General features: G+C 46.0%; 1 protein-coding gene across 2 annotated transcripts; it reads right to left on the bottom strand.

The window, feature by feature from the left end:
* Positions 1 to 38: 38 nt before the first annotated feature.
* On the bottom strand, positions 39 to 24025 carry LOC129333032 (ubiquitin carboxyl-terminal hydrolase CYLD-like). 2 transcript variants are annotated; one of them, XM_054984334.1, is made up of 15 exons: positions 23792 to 24025; positions 21089 to 21580; positions 20090 to 20371; positions 17644 to 17719; positions 16128 to 16336; positions 15155 to 15305; positions 14639 to 14774; positions 14107 to 14217; positions 13530 to 13621; positions 11343 to 11409; positions 10397 to 10529; positions 8404 to 8512; positions 6243 to 6361; positions 3619 to 3838; positions 39 to 2176 (listed from the first exon to the last, which is right to left on the bottom strand). In XM_054984334.1, exons 2-15 carry the CDS (start codon positions 21560 to 21562, stop codon positions 1992 to 1994), a joined length of 2364 nt encoding a protein of 787 aa, XP_054840309.1. In that variant the 5' UTR covers positions 21563 to 21580; positions 23792 to 24025; the 3' UTR covers positions 39 to 1991. The 2 variants fall into 2 exon arrangements, with proteins under 2 accessions (XP_054840309.1, XP_054840310.1); XM_054984335.1 differs by having other exon boundaries at positions 23925 to 24025.

The following is a 24025-nucleotide window of genomic DNA, read 5'->3' as shown; positions in this document are numbered from 1 at the left end:
CTGCTGCAACAGTCTTAGGAAATGGAGTCAAACACTAGTCATAGAAAAATCTCTATTGGAAGACATATTTTTGAAATGGAAACTGATACAGCGTACAAAAATATTCCTCCCTTCCCCTGAGATTGCTTAAGGCAAACATTACAGAAACAGCTAAAGGGGGAAAAAAAACAAGCATTTAAATAATCTTGGGGGGGAGGGCACATGGGAGAGAACCACTTACCAATCATCAGAGATGGCATGAATGGCAAAGAATGTTGCATCAGATCTGCCAAAAACAGTCCAAGCAAGCACAAACCCCGTACCTGGACTGCTTGGGACCTTCGCAAGAGAAACTCCCATCTACCGCCAGAGGAAACCATGTGTATTAGTGGCCACCGTTATTTCTCGAGGAGGGCGGGGGGGGGGGAGTCAAATAGACAACCCAAGGTGAGCAGTAGAGAAACCTGCAAAATTTCTGCGAGTCTCAGGCATGCTTTGCTCCCCAAAGAGAAGCATCTTCGGACAAACATCAAAATTCCCTGCAGTTTGTTCACAGAGCACAAAGCAGGAAACGTCCATAGAGACAGGGCATAGTTTCCAAGGCAGCTTAGAAAACACAGAAAAATCGGCTCCAGCTGGCACAAACATGAGTCCCCCTCCCTCCCTAAAGTACCTCTCTCTCTCCACTCTTTACAGTATTTTCTGAACCAGGATATCTTCCATTATCTAAAGGTGCTTCGTAAAATCTACACAGATAGAAGCTTCTCCCGCCTGTGATGAAAAAGAGTATTTTAATACTCTTGGAAGAACCTTAAGTCTTTAATACCACAGGGGGGGGGGACCAAGTCCCCAGAGCATCAAAGAAATTAAGGAGAAAGGGGAACTAAAAAAAGGGGTCCAGCTGATAAAGAGATCGGTGCAAAATGAATGAAATTAGTTGCATAGAATTGGGGGGAGGGGGTAGAGAAACCATTTCTAGGAACCTCTGCAAGAAATCCAACCACCAGAGGTCCGTTGGCATCAGGGTGAGGAGTCAAAAGGGGAACTGCAGAACTTGGAGCACATGGGGCAGGCCGACCCCCTCCCACAGATGCGGCTCCTTTAAGGCGCCTGTGACTCAAAATGCCTTGCTTGACCCTAGCTGCAGTTGCCACATTTCCTTACAACGTGCCAGGAATGGAGAGCAGTATCCGACATGGAAGATGCACAGCAGAAGTTGCTCAGCTGATCCGATAGAGGCTGCCGGAATGCTTCATGAACCCAGCCAGGGTTTCAAGAGGAAAAATAAATAACAGTCAGAGGCAAAAATGGAGAGCCCCTCCCTGCTCACAGACCTGGGCAATTTGCCGGTTCACTGCACCAGCAACTGTGGTAGTAACAACATTTGTTCAAAGTGCATACCGTATTCAAGAAGTGTCCCTCCAAAGCTACAATCACCGTTGAAAACGGGGGTAATTTTAAAAAGTGCTAATAATGTGTATAGGACTGTCACAAAGACAGAGAGAAACCGAAAAAGCAAAAAGTGCACAGGGCAGGGCAGTAGCAATTGTTGGTTCTTTGACATTCCAGGTCAAAACCCCAGCGTTTATAGCAGGAAAAGGTCCCTGCACGAGACGTTTCCCTCTTGCCTTTGGATTCACAGAACCCGGAAAAAAGTGAGAAATGGTGGGTTGGTGGCTAGAACCCGAGGCCGCCTCTAAACTCCTGTTTCCCTGAGATGAAGCTGAAAGAAAGACTCGGGCTCGGCTGTGTCAAAGGACACCAGGGAGCGATTCGCTGCGTGGAGCAAGGTGCAGACATTTTTGCCGTGCTGCAGACACGTCCGGGACTCCAGATGGCTCAGATCACCAGCTGCCTGAAGCAAAAGAGTCCTACAGAGTGCCAACCTCAGAGGTAATTCTACAACAGCATGAGAGAAGCTTTGGAAGAGAACTGTGACAGACAAGCCCCGGAGTCGCTTTGCCTCCACTCCATCCAGGCAGGACTGCTGGCAACAGAGGGCAGTCCATCGGTCACTTATAAAGCGCCATTTTCTTGCTTTGATACATGTACATGTAGGCATCACAGAAGAGGCGCTTGGCTACTCCTTCCATGTCCCGAGGCTGTTCCATGGCCAAGGCAGCCACCGGCATCTCCAAGTACTTGGCGACCTCCGGACACAGCGTCACAGTGGGAATGTTGAAGCCACTCTCGTCACCTGAGCCAACAAGGAGGACAATTTGAAAAGTATTAGAATGGTTTATTTTTTATTGGAAGAGACAGAATCTTTACCATATGAAGTGAAGTATTAGCTAATTGTTAGCCTACATTTAAGAGGGTTTGGAGTTAATAGATATTGGTAAAATTAATAAAGCAGATATTTGATTTAATTGTTAGTTTAAATTTAAATATATTCGAAGTCAACAGATAGTAACAGATAATAGATTTTAAGTTAATAATAATAGATCTGAAGTTAACAGATAGGGCTTAGTTTAACAAAGGAGAATGTAAACATGATATAATGAGTTACAGAAAAAGGGGATAGATTAGGAATAGATTAAGATATAGGGTTGGAAAGCTGTTGGAAGTCCTGAAAAAGGGGGGGAGGGAAAGGGTGGGGGAAAATGATATTGAGATGTTATTTGTAAGTTATATGTATTAACATTCTCACCTAATAAATTTTTTTTTAAAAAAAGGAGGAGAGAGGCCTGAGGAGCCAGAAACTTGGAGGTCACAAGATGCCCTGATGTCCACCGGGAGTTACCCCTTTCCTGGTGGCAAGCAAAAAGGGTCATCTTCTGCAACTGCTCCCAGGACCTACCCAGGGCCTACCACCTGACTTGGACTAAGGTCCCTCTGCTTCTTGCCTGGGATCTTGCAACCCAAGAGTTGCAGGCCAGGCCAGCCCCACTTCTTGCCCATCCCGAGTAGCTGCTTCTTACATCAGAGACATCTGCAAGAAGAGTGGCACGCCAGAGAGGGAGAGGCTCCAAAGGCAGCGCGCAGGGGGCTGTACGGTCCTCCCTCACAGCCTCCCCCCCCCCGCACCTTTCTGCCCATCACGAAGTAGATCCCATCCCAATTCTACAAGGCTCAAATACCACAGCTGAGAATGAAACACACCAACTGGACACATTTACGGAGCAAGCCTGCTTCCATGCCCTGCGCTCAGCTACAAAATCTGTTCCGCTTGAATCCGGGCTGTGCTGGCAGAACACAAGCAGGGGGCAGTCAAGCATGCGGAAGTGCCAAGAAGTGGAGCTGGGAAAAAAATCTGTCTCTAGCCATCTCTGAAGGCCACCAATTAGTCAGAGAAAAGCTAATCTGCTTTGAGAGAAGACCCAGCCTGGAAAATGGTTCCAAAGCAGACTTAGTTGACAAGGGCTTTGCCATTTTGTGAGACAGGGAACTGCCAGCAAAAGAGGTTCGCGTTGCGTTTATCCAATGGCCAAAAGAGAGGGAGGCCAACCTCACCTAGTGCCCTCCAGGTTCATGTCTTTTTGCAACTGTGATTTAATTTTAACGCTACAGGCCGTTGGCCTCCCTAAACGGGCTTCTATTCTTTTCAAAGATCCAAGTCCTTTTTGTGATGCTCCAGATTTGTTTATGGAAGAGACCACAGCACTGGGGGATATACGCACTTACCCTTTACAAACTTACCATGCCTGTCTGCCATGCTGTCAAAAAACATCCAGTTCTCTCTCTCTGGCCCGTATTTCACAAAAGAGACATAGTGGCTGGTTTCAATGCAGAGGACGGCAAAGAGCTCCAGTTTCTCCCGGGGCACTTGCCGGCTGCCGAGAGAGCTGCCCCTGCAGAACGCCTCGGGAACGCGCAACTTGGTGGGCTGATGCATTTTGCGCTGATAATGAGAATGAGCCTGAAAACGTACACAGGGGAGAGAGAGTCAGAAGGAAACTGCCTGAGAATCTCCTTTAATCCCACAGAGTGAGTCAAGAGATCATGGCTATGAAGCTGCAGCCCAGATCCCTTTAGCTTTCAGGCCCAAACCCACACTATTGCAACCGGGAATATGTGCGTTCGGTTCTGGCTCTGTGCACATATTTACCACATATGCTCAGAATCGACTCTTCAGTGCAAAGAATGTCATCCTGAGAAGCTTTGCCTCTTCTCAACAAGTTCCTAGTCCTCATGGAGGCTGGGAACAGTGCTGAAACCACTACAGCTCCCACTTCTGCCTCCATTCCTCTCGGTCCCCCTCTAGCTTGCCAAAACATTCCAAATATGAAATAACTAACAGAATATTAAGCAAAGGTATGCAAATATGTCTAATTTACACTGTAAGTTAAAAGATTACAGAATCTTTTAAAAATGGACATAATATGTACATAGTAAGCTAGGAAATCCAGAAATCTGAGGGCTGGCGCATCATGGCTTGGATCCAACTGAGTGTTTCTGTAGGTGAAAGGATTTCTGCCTACAGAACACGAATTTTTTGCGTTCTCCCTCCACCTGCAGCCCAAAAGGCACCCAGAAGTGCTGCTCCAGGAGCCTCCTATCCCCAGGAAGCAGCGGGGGTGGAGGGAGGGAGGACGGAGGGCTGCAATGGAAGGGGGAAGGCAAGAAATTCACATTTGGGTAGAAATTTTGTACATAGAAACATTCTGCTGGACCCTGCAGATGCCTCATAACCAATGTTCCCGCTAATGTGAGCACGTGAGCAATTGCTCACAGATTCTGACTCCTCCACTCACAGATTCTCAGCTGTAGCTCACAGGTATTAACTCTCAGGTGGCTCCACCCTCCCACTCAGTCGGCGCCAGCAGGTGGGTCTAATAGGGATGGAGCAGGGATGGAGCCTTGTCCCGCTTCTATCCTTCCTTTTCAGCTGTGGCTGGCTTAGCCCTCAGAGTAGAGCCGGAGAGCAGAGCCAGAGCGCAACCAGTTGCCGCCAGCTCTCTAGCTGGGGAACAGAGCACAGCTGAGTGATGGGGCCCAGCCTCATTCTGTCATGAGTCTTTCAAGTGCAGGTTCATTATGTGGAAAAACAAAATGTGAGAATGATTCTCAGGTTGATTTCCATACATATCTGAAGTCAGCACTGACTCACAAAAGCTCATCTTGAAATAAACGTGCTAGTCCTTAAGGTGCCACTGGGTGTTGCAGCAACAGACTAACACAGCTACCCTTTTGCAATCAGCATGAACATAATCCATTTTTATACAGAAGTATACTCTGTTTTTTGTGGCCCTTTCACCTAATGGGACTTGATGGTCTTGGACAACTGGTTTATATTATTAATTTGTTTTGATTGTAATCAAAATGTATTACATGGTTTTCATTTTTGGAGAGGCTAGAAATCAATGAGTTATGCATAATAATTCATTGATTCCTACGTAAATCAATGAGTTGTTACGTAAATCCCACCTACCTGCTGTAATCTTGTTGGAATAGAGAAGGTTAACACGTGCCCAGGATGGGATGCAGAACCTAGCATATGTTCCCAGATATATATGTATATTTGTATATCAAATAGTTGGGAACGAGGAGTATTAATAATTTTACCTGCAGAGTAATTTAGTTTGATATTTAGAATCCATGTTTGAATGACTGCTTGAATTGTTGCTTCTAATTGAGAAACAATACAAATTAGTTTATAGTTAATGTCTGTATGTTTGTAGACTGAATTTTTTTTTTAAAAGGAGGCGCGCTCAAAACTTTAATGAAATTTGTTGTTTCAGCTCACAAAGTAGATTTTTAGCTCACAACACTGCACAGCTTAGAGGGAACACTGCAGTCTAAGAATAGTTTCACAGACAGGGTAGCCTTGTTAGTTTGCAACAGCAGAACAAAGTTCAAGTCCAGTAGCATCTTAAAGACCAACAAATCTCCCAGGATATAAGCTTTCAGAGGTCAAAGCTCGCTTTGCCAAATAGCATCTGACAAAGTGAGCTCTGACTCAAGAAAGCAGATCCCCCTGGAAGATCCTGTTGGTATGAGAATACATCTCATGCAGTACTTTGTAGGTCCTGCGCTATCTCAAATGCCCTCTCTTTCATTTCTCACTCTTCCCCCCACCCCCACCCTCCAAAAACAGATTTCAAATCCCATAAAAGAATTTTGCCTACAAACTATGAAGAGGCAGATCATCAGCGTGATGAAATTACAAGACGCGTATTAGTCTGAAATGTAACTTCACTTCCCCAAACGTCCCCTGGCCTTGGGGTGTACAAAGCCCTCCACCAACGGCCTCCAGGAAAGGAACCCTGCCTGGGTATCCAGAAGTCTCAAGACAAGTAGATGAGAATCGAAGCATCGGGTACCTGTCTGCAGCAAGAATCACAATACTGCTTCAGACCCGTGTCCGCAAACATCTTGTCTTTAAAGCACGCTGAGCATTCTTGAGTGGCAACGTCTCCACACACAAAGCACTCCCGGGGACCTGCGGGGGGAGCCGGGAGGTCAGAACATTAAGCATCTGCCCAAAACACAAAAGCGCCTGCCCTCCGCTGACGCAGCCCTCCTCGGACCCAATTCCTAAGCAACCTCTGAGGCCGGCTCCCAAGTCACAGTGAGAACAGACGACAGTTCGGATCGAGGGGGAGCCTGGATTACTTTCCGCACTGGGCTGCACCCACACCCCAAATGCACGACCCATTCTCTGTGAGAAATAAATACAGCAGGATTTCCCCGTTCAGACTCAGCTGAGAAGCTTGATGACCAAGAACCCAAGGAGTTAGCCGTGTTAGTCCGTAGTTGCAAAATAGTAAAGAGTCCAGTAGCACCTTTAAGACTAACCAACTTTATTGTAGCATCAGCTTTCGAGAACCACAGCTCTCTTCGTCAGATGCATCTGACGAAGATGCTACTGGACTCTTAAAGGTGCTACTGGACTCTTTACTATTTTACACTGATGACCAAAGTAATTTGTTAGCTATTTCAGTAATACAGCATACATGTTCCAGAGCAGTGTTACTTAATCCGCAGTTCACAGAGAGCCACACTGGTAATCATCATCAGCTAAAAGACCAACAACTCCTTTCATCTTTGGCATAAGCCCTGTCCCTCAGCAAATCAGCCATGCCTCTGGAGGCAGCTGTTTCAAGTGGAAGTCACCTGCCAACCAGAAGCCGTTCTGGACAATGGCCTTGCCCAGTCACTTGAAACACAGGGCAAGCGTCATACTGGGGAACGGCGGCGCTCAGAGGAACTACCAGTAGAGTGTCAAAAAGCACATCTGGCTCCCAAGCCACTATCACTTTTCCAGTGGGCTAAGTGCATTAGAGGGCTGCCAAAATGACCAGAGCCTTGGCGACGCCTTAAAGACCGACCCACTGATTAGGGCACAAGTGTTCACGATACAAGATCAGTTTGGTGAGTATCATATACAGAAAGAGCAGGGACTGAACCATTTACTCTCTATACATAGGACTCTGTTCCGTGCTGCACCCTGGCTGAACCTTGGAAAGAATTTTCATAGCATGTGCCTGTATGAATCAATGAGCCATAGATGTTTTCTCTGTATAGCACTTGCCCCTGAGGAAGTGGAAGACGAAAAGGCGATTTGAACATCTGGCCAACGTCGTCCCTTCGGGCACGCTTGGGAAGCTCGCTTACAACGTGTGAGAGACTGTCCAATGAAATACCTTTAGGCATTGTCCTCATTTGAATGTTTGTTAAGGACGCTCTCATCTGGACTCAACCCTCCCGGTCCCCACTGGGGAACTCGTCATTACACTCTGCAAAGTTTATAATGTATAGAACAGTGTTTCATGAATTATTGTCTGTATGCAACATTGTATGATTGAATAATTGAAGACAATTGCTTTTGGAAAAGGTTTCATCCTGTATTGATTGATTAGGTTTTTACACCTGTATATTTATCATAGAGTTTGTGGTGGGTTTTTCAAACCCCCCCCCCCCATTTTTTGTCAGACCGTGCTGCACCCTGGCTGAACCTCTGATGCTAGTTACACAGGCCCTCAACTTCATCCTTAGTTGTTGGCAAGACTGGCAAAAGCAACATCTCCCCATGTCCTTACACAGGCCTTAGTCACAGACTCACTGTCTGAATAATCATCTGTTTTACACAGCATCGCTGATACCACCATGCAAGTGCAAGGAAAGAAATGACCTGTACTAGGTGGTGGTGGTAGTAGGGGCCATCGAGTCATAGCTGACATATGGCAACCCCTGCTGGGGTTTTCAAGGCAAGAGACTAATAGAGGTGGCTTGCCATTGCCTGCCTCTGCAACCCTGGTCTTTGCTGGAGGTCTCCCATCCAATTACTAACCAAGGCTGACCCTACTTAGCTTCTGAGATATGAGATCAAGCTTGCCTGGGCTATCCAGGTCCCATACTAGATAAAGAAGTCTGTTCCTACCAGACCAGCCTGTTGGTGCAAGTGAGTTTATGCTGCTCCTCCTACTATCTAGACAAAACCAAAGACACCCCACCCCCCACCCCAAACACACTCAAACTTACTATCCAGGAGTAGGTCGGTGATATCCAACTCCAAAGAGGGAATGATTTTGCTGAACATTTTGTATTCCTTCCCAAAACGGGGCATTTGGAGGATGAAGCAGGATGGAATCTAGGGAGACGGAAACAATATAGGGTAGTCACTTGGCCTGCCTCTCCATTAAAGCTATGCACAGAACCTTGGGTACAGGGTGCTATGGGCAGCACCCACGCCCAGGGGGGGACAAAGAAATATGGCAGGCTCCCAATTCTTCATATAAAAGAAGGAAGTTCTGCAGGTACAGGTTGTTCCAGTTTTGCAAGACAGAATGCATGTGACCAAATTCCTGCATGACTCTCACCAAGATACAGGAATCCTGCTCTCCTCCTCTGCATCTGGTCACGATGTCTCAGACCCACGCAACATCAAAGTTGGGGTGGGAGATGACCATACAAGAGTCTCAGTATTTTGGTACAAAGTATTATGTTGATCAGTAGGGCGCTGGTTAATAAGCAGTCTTGCCCCATAGCACAGGTAAGATAACCTTTTGCGATCTCCCTAATTTATTACTGCAGTGCATTCTACGTGAAGCTGCCCTTGGAAACCCAAGCTAGAGATGCTGCAGACAGGACAGGGCCTTCTCAAGCGTGGCACCAAAACTCTGGAACTCTCTCCCCAGGAAAACACGTTTGTGCCCTTCTGTTGCCATCTTCGGCAGGCAGGTGAACCATTTTTTTGTCAAGCTTTCCCTCGGTGAGCCTTCCTTCCCACTTTGTTTTTAATTGTTGTTTTTATGCCTGTGTATTTTAGCTTGGTTATAATTGTTTTAATGAGTTTTTGTTTGGTTTTAATGGTTTTTAAGATGCGTTTTTTCTTGTGTGTGTTTTTAGTCTATTAGCCCCCTTGGTGGCCCTGAAGAGGGCAGAAAAGTGAGGTATATATTCTGTAAATAAACAAAGTTACCTTTCTGCCCAATCAGGGCCACCGTAATGTGACGTTTCGGTGCGAACAGGATATGCCAATTGAGCAAAACTGCTGGGCTTCATTTGGAATTTTACAATTTGTCCATCAAGTCCAGATGGACTGGCAGGAGTTCTCCAAGGACTCAGGCTAGAGCCAGATATTCCCCCAGTTCTGCCACCTCCGCTCCCTTCGCTGGAGCTATGAGAGACGGCACCTGAGATTGTCCACATGAAAAAGATACGCTGCCGCTGAATTACGGGCCCTTCCTCAACGCCATAGAGCTCCATGATTAATTCTGAACACAGAAAATGTGTGAGGGAAACTCACCTGTGTCCGACAGTGGGAGGCAAAATATTGGCAAAATAAAAAAAAAAGTTTATTGGCACAAAAGAACTCAAATTGATGCACCGCAGAAGATTCTGTCAAGGGTGCATGCCACACAGGGCACAATACCCCCTTACGTACCCTTTTACAAACAAGTAATCAAAAAGATGGTTTCGAATACCAAAGTAAATAATTTCTACTCGATAAAGATTGGCAGGTCAAATGGTTTGTAAGGAGTGACATTTTAACATCCTCTCCGGCATCTCCCGTTATCTCTTTGCATGCCAAGAGGGCTACATCCACGGGACAATAAACAGAGTGCTGGAGGATCGAAGTCATAATATCCAAAGACTTTCGAGGCCATGTCCTGTTGTGAATCATGCCACTTCCCAAACACCCTCCTCTCACTCTTTGAAGCTGCAATTTCTACAAGGCCAGAAAGAAAAATGGAGATCGGGAAGGAGGGTAAAGGGCAGGGAGGCAGCCGAGGCTTATCCCATGAGTCTATTTGAGACAACCAAACTTACTAAGACTAAAAGGCTTAACAATTATATAAGAAAAAAATCCCTTAATAATATGGATATATTTTGTAGCAATGAGCATCTTCCATACACCTTCCGTGCTCTGCAGGATCTTCATAATAACATTTAAAGCAGCAGCAGAAAGAAGTTAACCCGGCCAAGAGGGCCGAGCGCAGACAAGAGGGAGGGGAGGGGTTCTGCTACTCACTTCCACCAGCTTGAGGTCAGAGGAGAGGAAGGAATGTTCCACCAGCTGCTGGACGTTGGGCACCACCAGGTCCTCCTGCTTGTCCATGAATATCTGGTAGCAGTAGCACTCCTGCTCCTTAAGCTTTCCGGACCTAAAAGCAGCAGGCGAGTTGCTCCACTGTGGTTATTAAGGCAACCCGTCACCAGAATTCTTAGGGTGGGTTCAGCTGTTACGACAACATCAAGGGCACCGGAAGTGCAGGTGCACCTTCAGGCTCTTCCACTTTCCTCACTCTGTTAAGAAGTCCCAGAGACCACTCTGACAGCCTGCTGCCCCCCACCCACCTCCTCAAGAACATCACCAGCTTCCCTACAAGCCACCTTCTTGGAAATCCAGCTGAGGCCCTGCCTCTCCTAGGGGAGCTCCAGCACCTTCTCACTTCTTCCAAAAGGCACAAAAGGAGCCATACCAGGTACGTGCTGGGCCTTCTGGGTCTGCAGCACCCAGCAGTTTTTAAAACCTCAAGTCTCAGACATACACACCACACACATGAGAACTGAGGGCTTTTTTTTTTTGGTGCGTGGGGGGATTTCCAGACACAGAACTCACAGCACATGTTGGGCTGAAGAACTGAATGCGATTTCATCGGCAAGCTGGCAAACGTTAGTTGGCACTGGCATTTCTAATTCCCCCATTGTCTCTCTACCAAGATAGAACCAGCTCTCCCCTACAGCCTCATCTAGGGAGCTGCTCACAACACTCTGGGAAGAATTGTCCTAGGAGGGAACTCCTTTCCCTCTGCATACTAGATCATCCATCAACTTCTCTCACCATTCAAGGACCTGGCCTGACACGCCACCCTCCACTTGGAAAGAGAAACACCACAGTGTCTTCCTAATCTCAGAAGACAACAGCCTGCATTCAGAATTCGGTGTGTGGGGGGGGGGGAGGGAACTGGACTTACTGTAGCTTCAAAAGTGGCTCAATTCCAAGGATGCGATGCATAATAAGATTAAGAAACTCCTCAGGGTCTGAAAGGGCCAAAGAAACACCAAGTCAGACTCGGCACAAGACGATACCCTCTCCCTTCTCCAGAGAGAGAAAGCCACTGTATCATGCCACAAAGAAGAAACAGGAATGGCACATAACTAAGCTTTCCGTCAGACACTGAAGATAGACTGGAAATTTTCTGTTGGTCCAGACTGTAGCTGGACCAACCGAAAGCTTGTGTGGATGCTTGTCTGACATCGACAAGGGGACGGCTCTTTCCAGTGATGGCCCCAGAGGTTTCAGAACACCCACACATGGGGGACACTGGCTTAGCTTCACTTCATGAAGCCTTCTGCAGGCAGATGAAAATGCCTTTTCGGTGCTAGTTTGTGGTGGCATGGATTTTTTAAATCAATTATGTTTAAGCTTTAATATTTTTGTTTGTTTTAGGCCATAAACTAACTTTGAAACAACCTATATAACATTCATTTTGTTATCCTAACAGTGCAATCCCTTGATCTCAATGGGCTTAGACTGGAGTAACTCTTCATAGGGTTGTACCATAAATCTCCCAGGCTTGGATACACAAGCCATCCTATGACTCAAGCAAACCCATCAGATTATTATTTATCGAGAGTTATCACCCTGCGTAGCACTATACAGAACAGACACCTGTCCCACGGAGCTTACATCCAGATTTTAGATCCAGAGGAGTTAGCCGTGTTAGTCTGTAGTTGTAAAACAGTAAAGAGTCCAGTAGCACCTTTAAGACTAACCAACTGTATTAGATACGGAGAGGTCTTTTGTACAAACCAAAGAAAGCATTTAAGGAGGTATGGGCAAAATTAGCTAACTGGCTTAGCCCCTTCACTACTCAGAAGAATGCACTGGGGGAAAAGGTGGCGGGTAGGCAGTTTTTCTGCCATATGACCAAGGATGCATGGCTGATTTTTGATGCAAGAGAGGCACATACCATCTCAGAGTTGCGCGGAGATGTCTTGAACATGGCATGGCCTAACGAGGCTGTTTTTCCCCCCACAATGGTGCAAAACCCCCGACAGCCTGGAGTGGTCTCAGCAATATACAAGTCAGCTCTCACTACGTGAGCCCTTGTCTGATACACTTCTGGGCAGTAGTGCATGTGAAAGGGATCTTGGGGTAAGAGTGGACTGTAAACGAAATACGAGCAGTCAGTGTGATGCGGTGGCAAAAAAGGCTAATTCAATCTTGGGTTGTATCAAAGGGGCCATAGCGTCGAAATCACAGGAGGTCATATAGCCCCTCTCCACACTGCCTTGGTCAGGCCGTATCTGGAGTATTGTGTGCAGTTCTGAAGGCCTCACTTCAAAAAGGATGTGGACAAAATCGAGAGGGTGCAGAGGAGAGCGACGAGGATGATCAGGGGTCTGGAGACCGAGCCCTATGAGGAAAGGCTGAGGGCCTTGGGAATGTTTAGTTTGGAGAAGAGGAGGTTGAGGGGGGAGCTGTTCCAGTTGGCAGCAGAGGGTAGGACCCGAAGCAACGGGCTTAAATTACATGCACAAAGGTACCGGCTGGATATCAGGAAAAACTTTTTCACGGTCAGAGTAGTTCAAAAGTGGATTCAGCTGCCTCGGGAGGTGGTGAGCTCCCCTTCACTGGCAGTTTTCAAGAAGAGGCTGGATGCATACTTGTCAGAGATGCTTTAGGCTGATCCTGCACTGGGCAGGGGGTTGGACTAGATGGTCTGTATGGCCCCTTCCAACTCTATGATTCTATGATTCTAACACAAACATTTTCCAAGCCAAGCTAACAGGAAGAAATCCTCAGATGGTAATTTAGCCACCAAAAAAAGCAGGATTTGAGTCTAGCGGCATCTTAGAGACCAGCAAGACTGTCAAGGCATGAGCCTCCAAGAATCACAGCTCCCTTCTTCAAGTCTCTGACAAAGCTCTGACTTTCAAAAGCTTACCCCCCTGAAAATCCTGTTGGTCTCTAAGGTGCCACTGGACTCAAATTCTACTGTTTGACTGCAGCTACCCACCTAAAAGTATCCAAAAAAGCATAGTACTGAAAGGATCTGGAATACCCTGGCCGTCACTTTTCAAGTAGGTCTGACGGAGCACCACCCGAAGGATGACTTGGCAACGCAGCAAGCCATACTGAGACACAAACGGTTTACCTTTCTCTGAAGTAGCAAAGCTGGAACACTGGCCCTTCTCGGTCAGATGGTGCCGAAGGTTCATCACACTGCTTGCAGCAACAAAGCCATTCCTCAGGAGGAAAGAAAACAGGTAATTTTATTTAATTATTTTTATTTTTACTTAAGCTCGGAGAGATCTCAACAAACACAGCCAAAAGCTGGCAGTTGCGTGGTGTGCACTCCATGCACTGCAAAAAAAAATATATCCGAATTCTGGCCACTCAATGCTCAGAACACATTTGCTTGGCTTCCACGTTTTGCATGATTAATTCCACTTCCATAGGGAGAAGCAAGCAGCCACAGGGATGATAAATGGCCCAGCTTTAGGCACTGAGACCCATGCCCAGCCCAGCTCCGGCTTCTTGGGTTTCACGACGTTTTTGAAAATGTAAGTGGAGTTTCTCAGCTTTGGAAATGCAGATTTCGACACTCAAAATTCACACTATTTCATGTGATCATGGAAACAAAGCACACAGAGATTTGCAAATAAACGTGTAGGAGACTGGGGGGGGGGGAATGCTGTAAATGGTGAGACGGTTGACGATGAGCTACTCACTGTCTAAGCGGGTTGACTATCTTGTCCCGGAGAATCTTCTGAATGTGTCTATCAGGTGGGAGGGAGGGCTTGAAGAGCATAGAGTCCAACACAGAAGTGCAAGAGAAGAGGCTGGAGGGACAGAAGATATGTGCTTGGCAACATTTCACTGGAGTCTTTTTCCCCTAGCAGTCTGCAAATTTCCCAGTTTTTCCATCAGAAAAAGAGAGGGGGAAAGTTTTCAGGGGAAAAAAAAAAGTCTTGTCTGTCCCTGTCAAGTTTTCTGTTTCTCCTCCCACCCCCAGGCCGTCATGTCCAAATCTCTATGCCCAGCAGGCTGTGCCACAGGGCCAGGAGGTAACAAATTATGCCTAGGCAGGTTGGGGAAGATGGGGGGGCGGGAATCCTGCCTTGCTTGATTCAAAATTTAAGGAGCCTTTGGAGCTCTGGGGAGAGTGGCCAAGGTGGGCCACTCCTCACAATGGACTGAGCCCAGCTTCCAGAGGGAGTTGCTTGCACATCACTGGGAGCGAAGCCAAGCAGAAGCTCCTACCTGAAGAGGGCAGCGTCCATGTAGCAGGAGTTGCAGTGGCCCTGGATGCCCTTCATCCGCCCCCGCAGAACGTGCACAGCCACATCCGCCTGGAGGGGGGGAGAGTTGCTCAGAACCTCCGGCACCTCCAGACCACCTGGAAGAGAGGTTTTTGGGTTTTTTTAAAAAAAGGATTCTTAAATAACAGGAGTTGGGGAGGTTACTTTAAGAGACGTAGCAGCAAGTTAGGAACTTGGTGGTAAACCATGCCGAGATAACCTTGTTAAAGCGACAAAGGAGCTTTTGCTGTTCAGTTAGGGTCACCCCGTTGCATGGACCAGCAACTTCGCACGGCCAAGGATGACCCTGAATCACGTCACAGCGGAATACTGGTGGCAGAGAAGGCCAAGAGAAGCCAGCCTGCAGAGCCAGGAGCTGCTGGTGAAAGGCTGCAGGCTGATTCTTCGATCCTCACCATCTCAATTCATCACAGAAGATGATGTCTGGCACACCCTCGACTGGCAGAGGGGAACTTACTGAGCTCGGTGGGCTCCAGGAAAACGTTGTTACACTGGAAGCGCATGTCTGGCTGGCACTGCTCCAAGCTGACAAACAGGGCCCGCTTCGGGGGACAGGTGAAGTAGCGCACACCCTGCCACTCACCGTCCGAGTCACCCTTCTCTTCATCCTGTGAAGAAAGGCGAAACCTCTCAGGCAGGCAAAGCAGCCGTTCAGGGCTGTTGGTGAGAATAACCCTCGTGCAAGAATAATCACTACTGTTCAAGTGCCAGCCCATAAGCTCTCTAGTTGCACACAATCCTCACTCTGGCAAATGCCAAAGCAAATTCAGGTTCAGAAGGCAGCAAAGAGAAGCAAAGCTTGACATTCCTCCACATACTGAGGGCGACACATACCACACTTCTGCACAAGCCCACCAAGTGATCTCAGGGTCACTGGAAAAGGAAACACAATTGGAGGTTGCAAAGGGAAGTTCTGCAATGAGTCACCCACCACCAGTTTTTGTGACCTTCCTGTCACAGCAGGCCTTAAATACCCACCAGGCTCTGCAGCCAAGTTACCAATACCTCAAAGCAATGTTGCAGAAAGGATCAACAGAGTCCACTGAGGGCTTCCAGGCCTGGGTGACTCCAGCTCTAGAGGCCAGGCAAAACTTTACTGTCCTCCCCTGAACATCTCACCAACTGCCACCAGTTTCTTTCACTCTACAGAACGCAGCAAGAGCAGGGCCTGCTCGTTCCTGCATTGACCTAGCCTGCAATCAAATGCTTGTTTACACTAGAACATGGATAGAGCCAGCTGGCAGCTAGCAAGTTCAGCCAAGTACAACTTGCATCTCATCTTTCCACCCACCCCTGCTTTCATTTGCTGACATACCTGGACCTTCACAGGTAGATGTTGTGTGGTGTGGAGGGATTAACACTGACTAAAAAAGTTGCCTGTTTCTGCACTAGAACGCGCCGCTAGAAGCGTCCAAGACACACAGACGTACCAGTTCAATCCCAGCCATTTTCTGCTGCGTTTTAAACAGGCAGCCAATCCAGCGGATGGTGCCGGTGACTGAATCGCCCTTGCCCAAGTCGATCTGCACAACAGAGTTCACGTCAAGGGAGGGGGACTTGTTCTCTCTGTCCCCCGTCGTCTCAATTCTCTCGTATTTTCTTTGGGTCCACAGCCCACCATCTGTGTCGACCGCGAATGCTGAAAGCAACCAACGTGTACCGATGTTATCTTACTGCTAGTTTATGCTGCTTCACTGCCTTGTTGCCAGAGCCACTTTGACAGAGAGCCAGAAACACGAGAAAGAAAGAAAAAAGGTTTATTCTGAAATGTGTTTTAAAAGGTAATGTAAAAATGTAATTCAGATTTTTAAAAAGGAACGGAGAAAAGCGGCTCTCACGCAGTGCCTGTACCTCCAAGGGCGGACAGTTGCATTTAGCCTAGGAAAACAATTTTGGCAGCACCCTTATTGCCCAAGAAGGAGCTGGCATGGTGCAGCGGCAGATACGTATATGCTACAGGCTGCCTATCCCTGCTGAAATCCCAGCTCAGGCACGGACTTGCTGTGCAGCCCTAGCAAGTTATCTCTCAGCACTGCCCCTCTAATTTGGGGACCCAAGCAATGCCCGCCCATTCCAGATTACTGAGAAGATGCATAACATATACTTTACATAAAGAGAGAGTGAGAGAGAGCGAGGGAGAAAAGTCCTAAAAGGAGCTCCTCAGCAAAATATCCTGAATCGGTGCAAAGATAGATAAGCTTGATTGCTCTCAAAGAAGACGGCATCTCTCATTTAAACCCCTGTTCAAAGAAAAGTGTATTTTACTTAGCCAGTGTGGCAGTCAAACAAGCCCTAAAGCCGATCATCGAAATTTTTTAAAAATGAGAATTTCACTGCGCATGCCACCAGACACCAACCAACCCACCCAGTCCTTTATTAAGTATTTTCTTTTGTCGGTATAGGAATGGAACAGCAGCAAAGACTCCAAGGAGAAATTTCAGAAAATATTCATTTTGCCCTCATGCTAATTCCAAAGCAATTGAGGATCAGCCTCAACACCAACACAATATACACTGCAATTTACGCAAAATTGTTAAGTCGGGTAGAGGGCAGAAAACATTACTAGACAATTGGCCTCCTTAATGCTGATGAAGCCATGGAGCTCTAGAAGACTGAAAAGAAAATGTGATCAGTTTTCCCCTACTACTTCAGATCAATCTGACCCCGCATTTTGGTTAGTAGTCCCCCGTACAGATTTTATACAAACAAAACCCATGTCTGATATTCAAAAGGCTACACCAGTTTTCTCACTGGGTTCTGAAACTGGCCTGCTGCACAGAACCAAATGAAGCAGGCAGCAAAGGCAATTTGGAAGGAGGGGGAAAGCAGCCATTTAAAACCACACCCCGATATTGCAGCAGAACTAGAGAAGAATTTTGAAGGGTTTCCCATCAGAAGAAGGGAGAACAGAAGCTACAGGTACAGAGCATCAATGGGCATATTCACCTGAAGAAAGCAGCTCTTCCTTCACTACGGAGTCCATGGGGATTTCCCGAAAATGGTCTGTTGCCCCTTCTTCCTCCTACAAAGTACAAGACTTAGTTTAAGGGATGGGGAGAGATGAGAGCAATCTTGTGTTTCTACCGGAAGCCACTGCTTTGCTTGTTCTCGTTTATTATTTTACAGTATTTACAGTTTGCCTTTCTCAAAACGACTCATGAAAGATTTGACAAAATGGAAGGACTTTAAGGCAGCAGATTCTAAAACAAGTATTTTATGGGAACACTTTCTGCACGAACTACCTCGCCAGGCCTTCCTGCCTGTATGCAAAAAAAAAATAAATGCAAGGGGAGTCCAGGGGTTGCTCTAGATGGCAAAGTCGGGTCATGCAAGATGCCAACAAGACCCATCAGTCCCCACCATCTACTTGATTCTGTATGATACAGTCAGATGGGTGGGAGCTGGAAGCTATCAGCTGGTCCTTCAGCTCACACAAAGGTTCCCTCAGGCAGAAAGGGAGCTCCCCGATGCCCTTCATCAGTGGCTCCTGACCTATGTCAGGTTCAGAATGCTTCCCTATGTATTGTAACCAAAGAGACTCCATTTTAATTCTCTTAAGTGTTCTGAGTGCTTTCCTCACAGGTGCCAAGATGTTCCCTAGCAGCTATCTCACAGAAGAGGAATGTTTTGACTACAGCTTTTCCAGTCCTGGGAAACTTTCACTTTCTCAGCTTCAAAGGGATTGTTTTGAGAACTGTGTGGGGAGGCTGGGCCTACTGAGTCTTGATACTTTGTACTGTATTCTTTGCCTTTCATTCGTAACAATACACGTGTACCAGCCCAGATATTGCATCTGGGCCAGTGGACTATAATGGTTGCTTCTTTCAGTAAATCTTTTGAAAACAACGGACTCTTGTCTGATTGCAGAAGGTAGTCTGGATACAACTATTATTTAGCCACAGTTCTGACATTCTACACCTTTCTTTAGTTCCCTTTCCAGAACAGCAATGAGAGGCAATAAAGATACAGAAAACAGATTACGAGGTATAAGACAATGCAGAAAAGGAGGTGATACTTGCAATAATCACTGCAGTGGACGACAATCCTCTTCCGTTAAAAAGGTGCCTTCCTGGACTATTCCACTCCACAGCAGTTCTAGTCTCTTATTAAAAAGGCCCTCCTGAGCATTACTCTTTGGCACAGTCTGCAGAGTAACAAAAGTGAGGGAACCTTCCTGACGGCCTTGGGCACGCCATTCCACAAGGGGCAGCTGTCGATCCTTGCAAGATGGCACCGTTAGAAGGCTTTGCTCAGATGTCGCAACGGAGCACAGCAGGAGAGATGCTTCTGCATGTATGTGGGTTCAGGGCCATTAAGGGCTTTCTAGGCAATGACCAGAACCTTGAATTGAACTTAATAACTGATGTTTAACCAATGGAGTTTCTGCAGAACATGTGTGACATACGGTGTTCTGCCTGGTGCAGTAATCAGGCTGCAGCATTCTGCATCAACTGGGTTTTATTAGTTGTCTGACTGCTGTCATTCATTGCCCCCTGCCCTCTAACCAGCTTCCATGTTGGATTCCACTCTTCTACAATCACCTCCTCTTTGTCGGTGTTTGGATTTTGAATGCACCTTATCTTTTGTAAAACTCTAAATTTTTCTCTGATCCACTGGGGGGAAAAACCCAGTAAAATCTATTTGTTCATTTAAAATATTTACATGGAGAGGTGGAGAATGAATACCTGCAAGGTGACTTCCAATAATAAAAATTCTATAAACAGTTTTAAAAAATGAAGTGCAAAAAAAAAAAAAAAGAAACTAATAGAACACCTGTGCTAGAATGCACCAAACATTGTTAGGAGTTCCATCGCCCAAACTATATCTAGGGTCACAGGCAAATCTTGACCAATCCTGTCACCTGAGGCGCTTTCATCTGGCAATACTGGAACTGATACCTTCAACATACATGCTCTACCCAGGGCTTTTTTTCAGTGGGAACGCGGTGGAACGGAGTTCCGGCACCTCTAAAAAATGGTCACATGGCCGGTGGCCCCGCCCCCTGATCTCCAGACAGAGGGGAGTTTAGATTGCCCTCCGCGCCGCTGAGTGGCGCAGAGGACAATCTAAACTCCCCTCATCAGGGGGCGGGGCCACCGGCCATGTGACCCTTTTCACTAAGGGCAATTTAAACTTTAAAAAACTTCCCCCTTGTTCCAGCTGACCCATCGTGCGGTCTTGAGTTCCACCACCTCTTTTCCCAGAAAAAAAAGCCCTGGCTCTAACCACTGAGCTACGGACCTCTTCAGATGCATAATCTACTTTACCTCCCAACACTGCTATCGTTCACTAAAAGTGGCATACATTCTCTATAGGACAGCCATCTCACTCTAATGTAAGACTAGTACATACATCTTCCCAAAAGTTATAAACAGAGGAATTATCTCCTTACCGGGCATACTTTAACCATCCAGTTGTTTCCTTCTTTGTATACAGCCATTGCTACTCCTCGAGTATAGACATCATCCAAATAGAAGCCAACAGTTTCCCCAACTTTCACTGGAATATCTTGTACTGCCTCCAGCTTCGGCTCTTGCTTCATCTTGTTGTTCTCAGATGCTGGTACAAACCGCAGTTTGTTACATGGCAGAAAGAGGCCACAGTCCGGTTTGCACTTGAAGTATTCGGTCCCATTATAGGTTCCATCACAGTGGCCTTTGCCAACACCGTCACCCTGGAGAAGCAGCAGACCGTTACATTACATGCTGGGCCACAGATAAAGCCGAGAAAGACTCCTAAGTGTAACATGTTCCATAGAGATAGGCAGTGATGCATCATCAGGCATAACATCACACAAGTGAGGGGCAGAATGGATCTCAGGGTGCACCCCACGGAAACCTGTGAAGCTTATTTCTGGCTTTATATTTGCGGTGTCCAAAAGAAGCACACTTTCCGTTTACCATTTAGCTCGAAATCCCACCATAGGCCCCATTTCTAATATAATTAAAATACAACATCTTAAGACTGAAAGCTGCATACAATAGCTCAAAATAACACGATCACGCTTTGGAACAAAAAAATAAATGTTATCACTCCCTTCACTAAATATCCAGCATGAAGAAGCGTTCCCTGGAACTTGGAAGTTTACATTTTGAATACTAGTTGGTCCAAATGAAACCTAATCATTGTATTTATTTATAGAATTTGTACCCCACCTTTCTGCCTCATCAGGGCCACCAAAGAAGTTTCTCGCCCAGACTTGGGAAACTCTTAGAACTAGTCAAAGTCACTTGCTCTCCCCTACACAGGAAAATTAATTCTAAGGTGCATGCAGCCAGACAATGAAATGGATTCTCTCAGACTACTAACACAGTCAATACTTGAAATGTGCTGTACATATGCCTCATACCTACAGGCATCCAGACAAATCTTGCTTCCTTGATCACCTTACCTGCAACTCTACCCCAAAGTAAACTGGACTCAGCCCAGATGGCAAAGGGCTCCTTAGCTTCCCAATATAGCATATGGTACCAGGGAAAGTCTGCTGGTCCAAATCTACGAGGACCCGTTGGCCCTCTCTGGCCTTCATAGCGGAGTCCAGAACAAGCTTGTCCAGAAAACAGTTCAACCGTTCGCCGTGGCTGCTAATAGCGATGAGGAAATCCGCCATCTTCTTGTCCAGGGGATGCAGAATTTCTACATCCATAGTGACCACAGAGCTATCCTCTACCATGACAAACCTCCAAAAGCGAGTGCTGAACATGTCGCTGCTAATATACCGCAGGTACGTCTGCTCTTTCAGGTAACAGATGCTCCCGGCGCCAAATAATTTGCTGCCATACGGGTGGTCTTCTGTCAGGATGTAATAAATATTCTTATCCCCGTGGGAAAGCTGGAAGGAGCAAGGTAGAACTGCAGTAGTCATCTTTCCGGTTCTTGACTCCTTAAAAAAAAAATACACAATCACACCAGCTGATCACAGGGCGACATATTCATACCAGTGCCTGTCACTTGAAGCAAACAAGTAATCGTCACTATATGCTTTTAAGAGACACGTTTATATTTGATATACAGTACGAATAATCTAATAGTTTCATTAACATCTGGGCAGGACAGCCACAAGAGAAGACACATTCTTCATCACAATCAACATTCAAATCAACTTTTTAAAAAAATTATATGAATCTGTATTGCGCCATTAGTCCAGTTCTTCACAGATGGGCAGGCTAAATCCCTCTTAAATACATTAATAACCTTCATAGGAATTCCCTGACAGCCTCCTCCTCCCAGAGCTACAACTCCCAGGAACTCTTATTGAGAAAGCCACCACGGCTAAACCAAAATTAAACTGGAATGCAAGCGAATCTTAAAGATTCTAGCAAGTCTTATTCCAGTACAAGCTTCCAGGAGTGAGAGCTCACTTTATCAGAGGCATCTGCACACGTGATGCTCTGCTTACGAAAGCTCAGGAAGCTAGAAGAAATTTCGCTTGTTCTTTAAGGTGCCGCAGGCCTCCTGCTTAACACTGTTGCAATAGACTGACATGGCTACCCCTCCGGATCCCTGCTCAACTGGTTTGTGGCTGCGATGCAGACGTGCTTTAAGCTGCCAAGTACAGGTCCCTGTGACCAACAGAATTGTTCTGAGGAATCCAGCTAGGGTTGCCAACTCTGGGTTGGGAAATATTTGGGGGGTGGGGCTTGAGGAGGGCAGGGTTGAAGAGGAGCTCAGCAGCGTATAATGCCATAAAGTCCACCCTCCAAACCAGTCATTTTATTTATGTTAGAGAATTTTTTTAATATGCCTACAGAAATAAAGTTTTCGTTTTGCTAGGCTTTTTCAGGCTCGCTCAATGTATGCTGGGTGAGCTAGGCTGGCTCTTTCTATTGTCCTTCTAAGTTACCTAGATGCATGACCCTGTCCAAATGGAACTCAGTTCTATAAGCAGAAGTAGGAGACAGACTTTATGTTCTGACATTTATTGCAGGAGATGATCCTTTCATACTCAAACAATCCTTCTCTTGGTATGCAGAATACTAACTATTCAATGTCAAACAGTACTAAAATTCACACTTCAGCAAAACAATCTGTCAATAAGCACGCATATGAAAAATTCTTTTCACAACCTTGCAATGTCAAAACAATCTAATTTTTCTTCTCATGTTTTTACTTCTGTTTTTTATTTCATTTTACAAGCATAAACATAATCTATAATCTTTTTAATTTTACCTTTTAATATTTCACTTCTATTTAAATATGTCCATTCTCTCTTTCCCATTTATCTTCATATCTATTGATAAGCATTACCCAAGTCTTTCTTTCTGTCATTCTCCATTTTAATTTTAATTTCTTCAGCGATATAATTTTTTTTAAAAAACTTTCTCATGTTTATTTGTTTCACAGTATATAAACAACTGACTCTGTCCTTGTAGGCATACAGTTTCAGGTCTGAACTGCATCACTTAAATAAAACTTTGCTCTGTTGAATTTTTACTCTGCCCCAAGATTCTCTACAGGGATTTATTTATATATGTTATTTATAGTCCACCTTTCTACCCGAGACTGGAGGCAGATTACAACATTTATTTTATTTTTTTATTTTATTTACATGACTTATAATCCACCTCTCTCACTGAGACTCCAGGCAGATTACATTTATTTTATTTTAAATTTAATTTAATTCACATGATTTATAATCCACCTCTCTCGCAGAGATTCAAAGTGGATTACATGATTTATAACCCACCCCTCACTGAGATTTAAGGCAGATTACATTTATTTTATTTTTATTTTTTATTCAATTTAATTCACATGATTTTATAATCTGCCCCTCACTGAGACTCCAGGCAGATTGCAACATTTATTTTGTTTTTATTTTACTTTTATTTTATTTACATGATTTATAATCCACCCCTCTCACTGAGACTCAGGGGGGACTACACAGTGTGAATCAGCACAGACAATTTCAAGAGCATCTCAATCAACCATGCCGCGGGGTCTATAAATGTCACTCTGCGAATATTTAAAACCAGCAGAAATCCAACACAGAGTTGAAGAAACGCTGAAAGAGAGCACAACCCGTTCTAAGACCGACACATTCAACAACAACACATAACTACTCCCGGGGAACTGACGGTTGTCGCCTGGAGATCACCTGCAATTCCGGTGGATCTCCAGGTCCCACCTGGAGGATGGCAACGTCGAGGAAGTCGGCAGGGGAGCGGTGACCTGAGGGAACGGGAACAGGAACAGGAAGGCGGCCCGGCCGCCCCGTCGCGCTCCCTCACCTGGCCCGCGAAGAGGAGCCCCGTCCGGCCTGGCTCGGCCGCCTCTTCTCCGCCTCCTTTTTGGGAAAGGAAACTGATGAGAGCAAAAGAACCGGAGCCGA

This window comes from Eublepharis macularius, chromosome 7 (genome assembly GCF_028583425.1).
Source record: "Eublepharis macularius isolate TG4126 chromosome 7, MPM_Emac_v1.0, whole genome shotgun sequence".
Lineage (NCBI taxonomy): Eukaryota > Metazoa > Chordata > Lepidosauria > Squamata > Eublepharidae > Eublepharis > Eublepharis macularius.
The sequence above is the reverse complement of the archived record's forward strand: the minus strand, read 5'-3'. Positions and strand labels throughout refer to the sequence as shown.

Bases quoted from the DNA above. Each gene is read 5' to 3' on its own strand.
- LOC129333032 (XM_054984334.1), bottom strand. From the start codon at position 21,562: ATGACTACTGCAGTTCTACCTTGCTCCTTCCAGCTTTCCCACGGGGAT. The intron at 20,372-21,088 runs GTAAGGTGATCA...CTGCTTCTCCAG, and splicing joins ACTTTGGGGTAGAGTTGCAG to GGTGACGGTGTTGGCAAAGG. The intron at 14,218-14,638 runs GTAGGAGCTTCT...CTGTCCCTCCAG, and splicing joins ATGGACGCTGCCCTCTTCAG to CCTCTTCTCTTGCACTTCTG.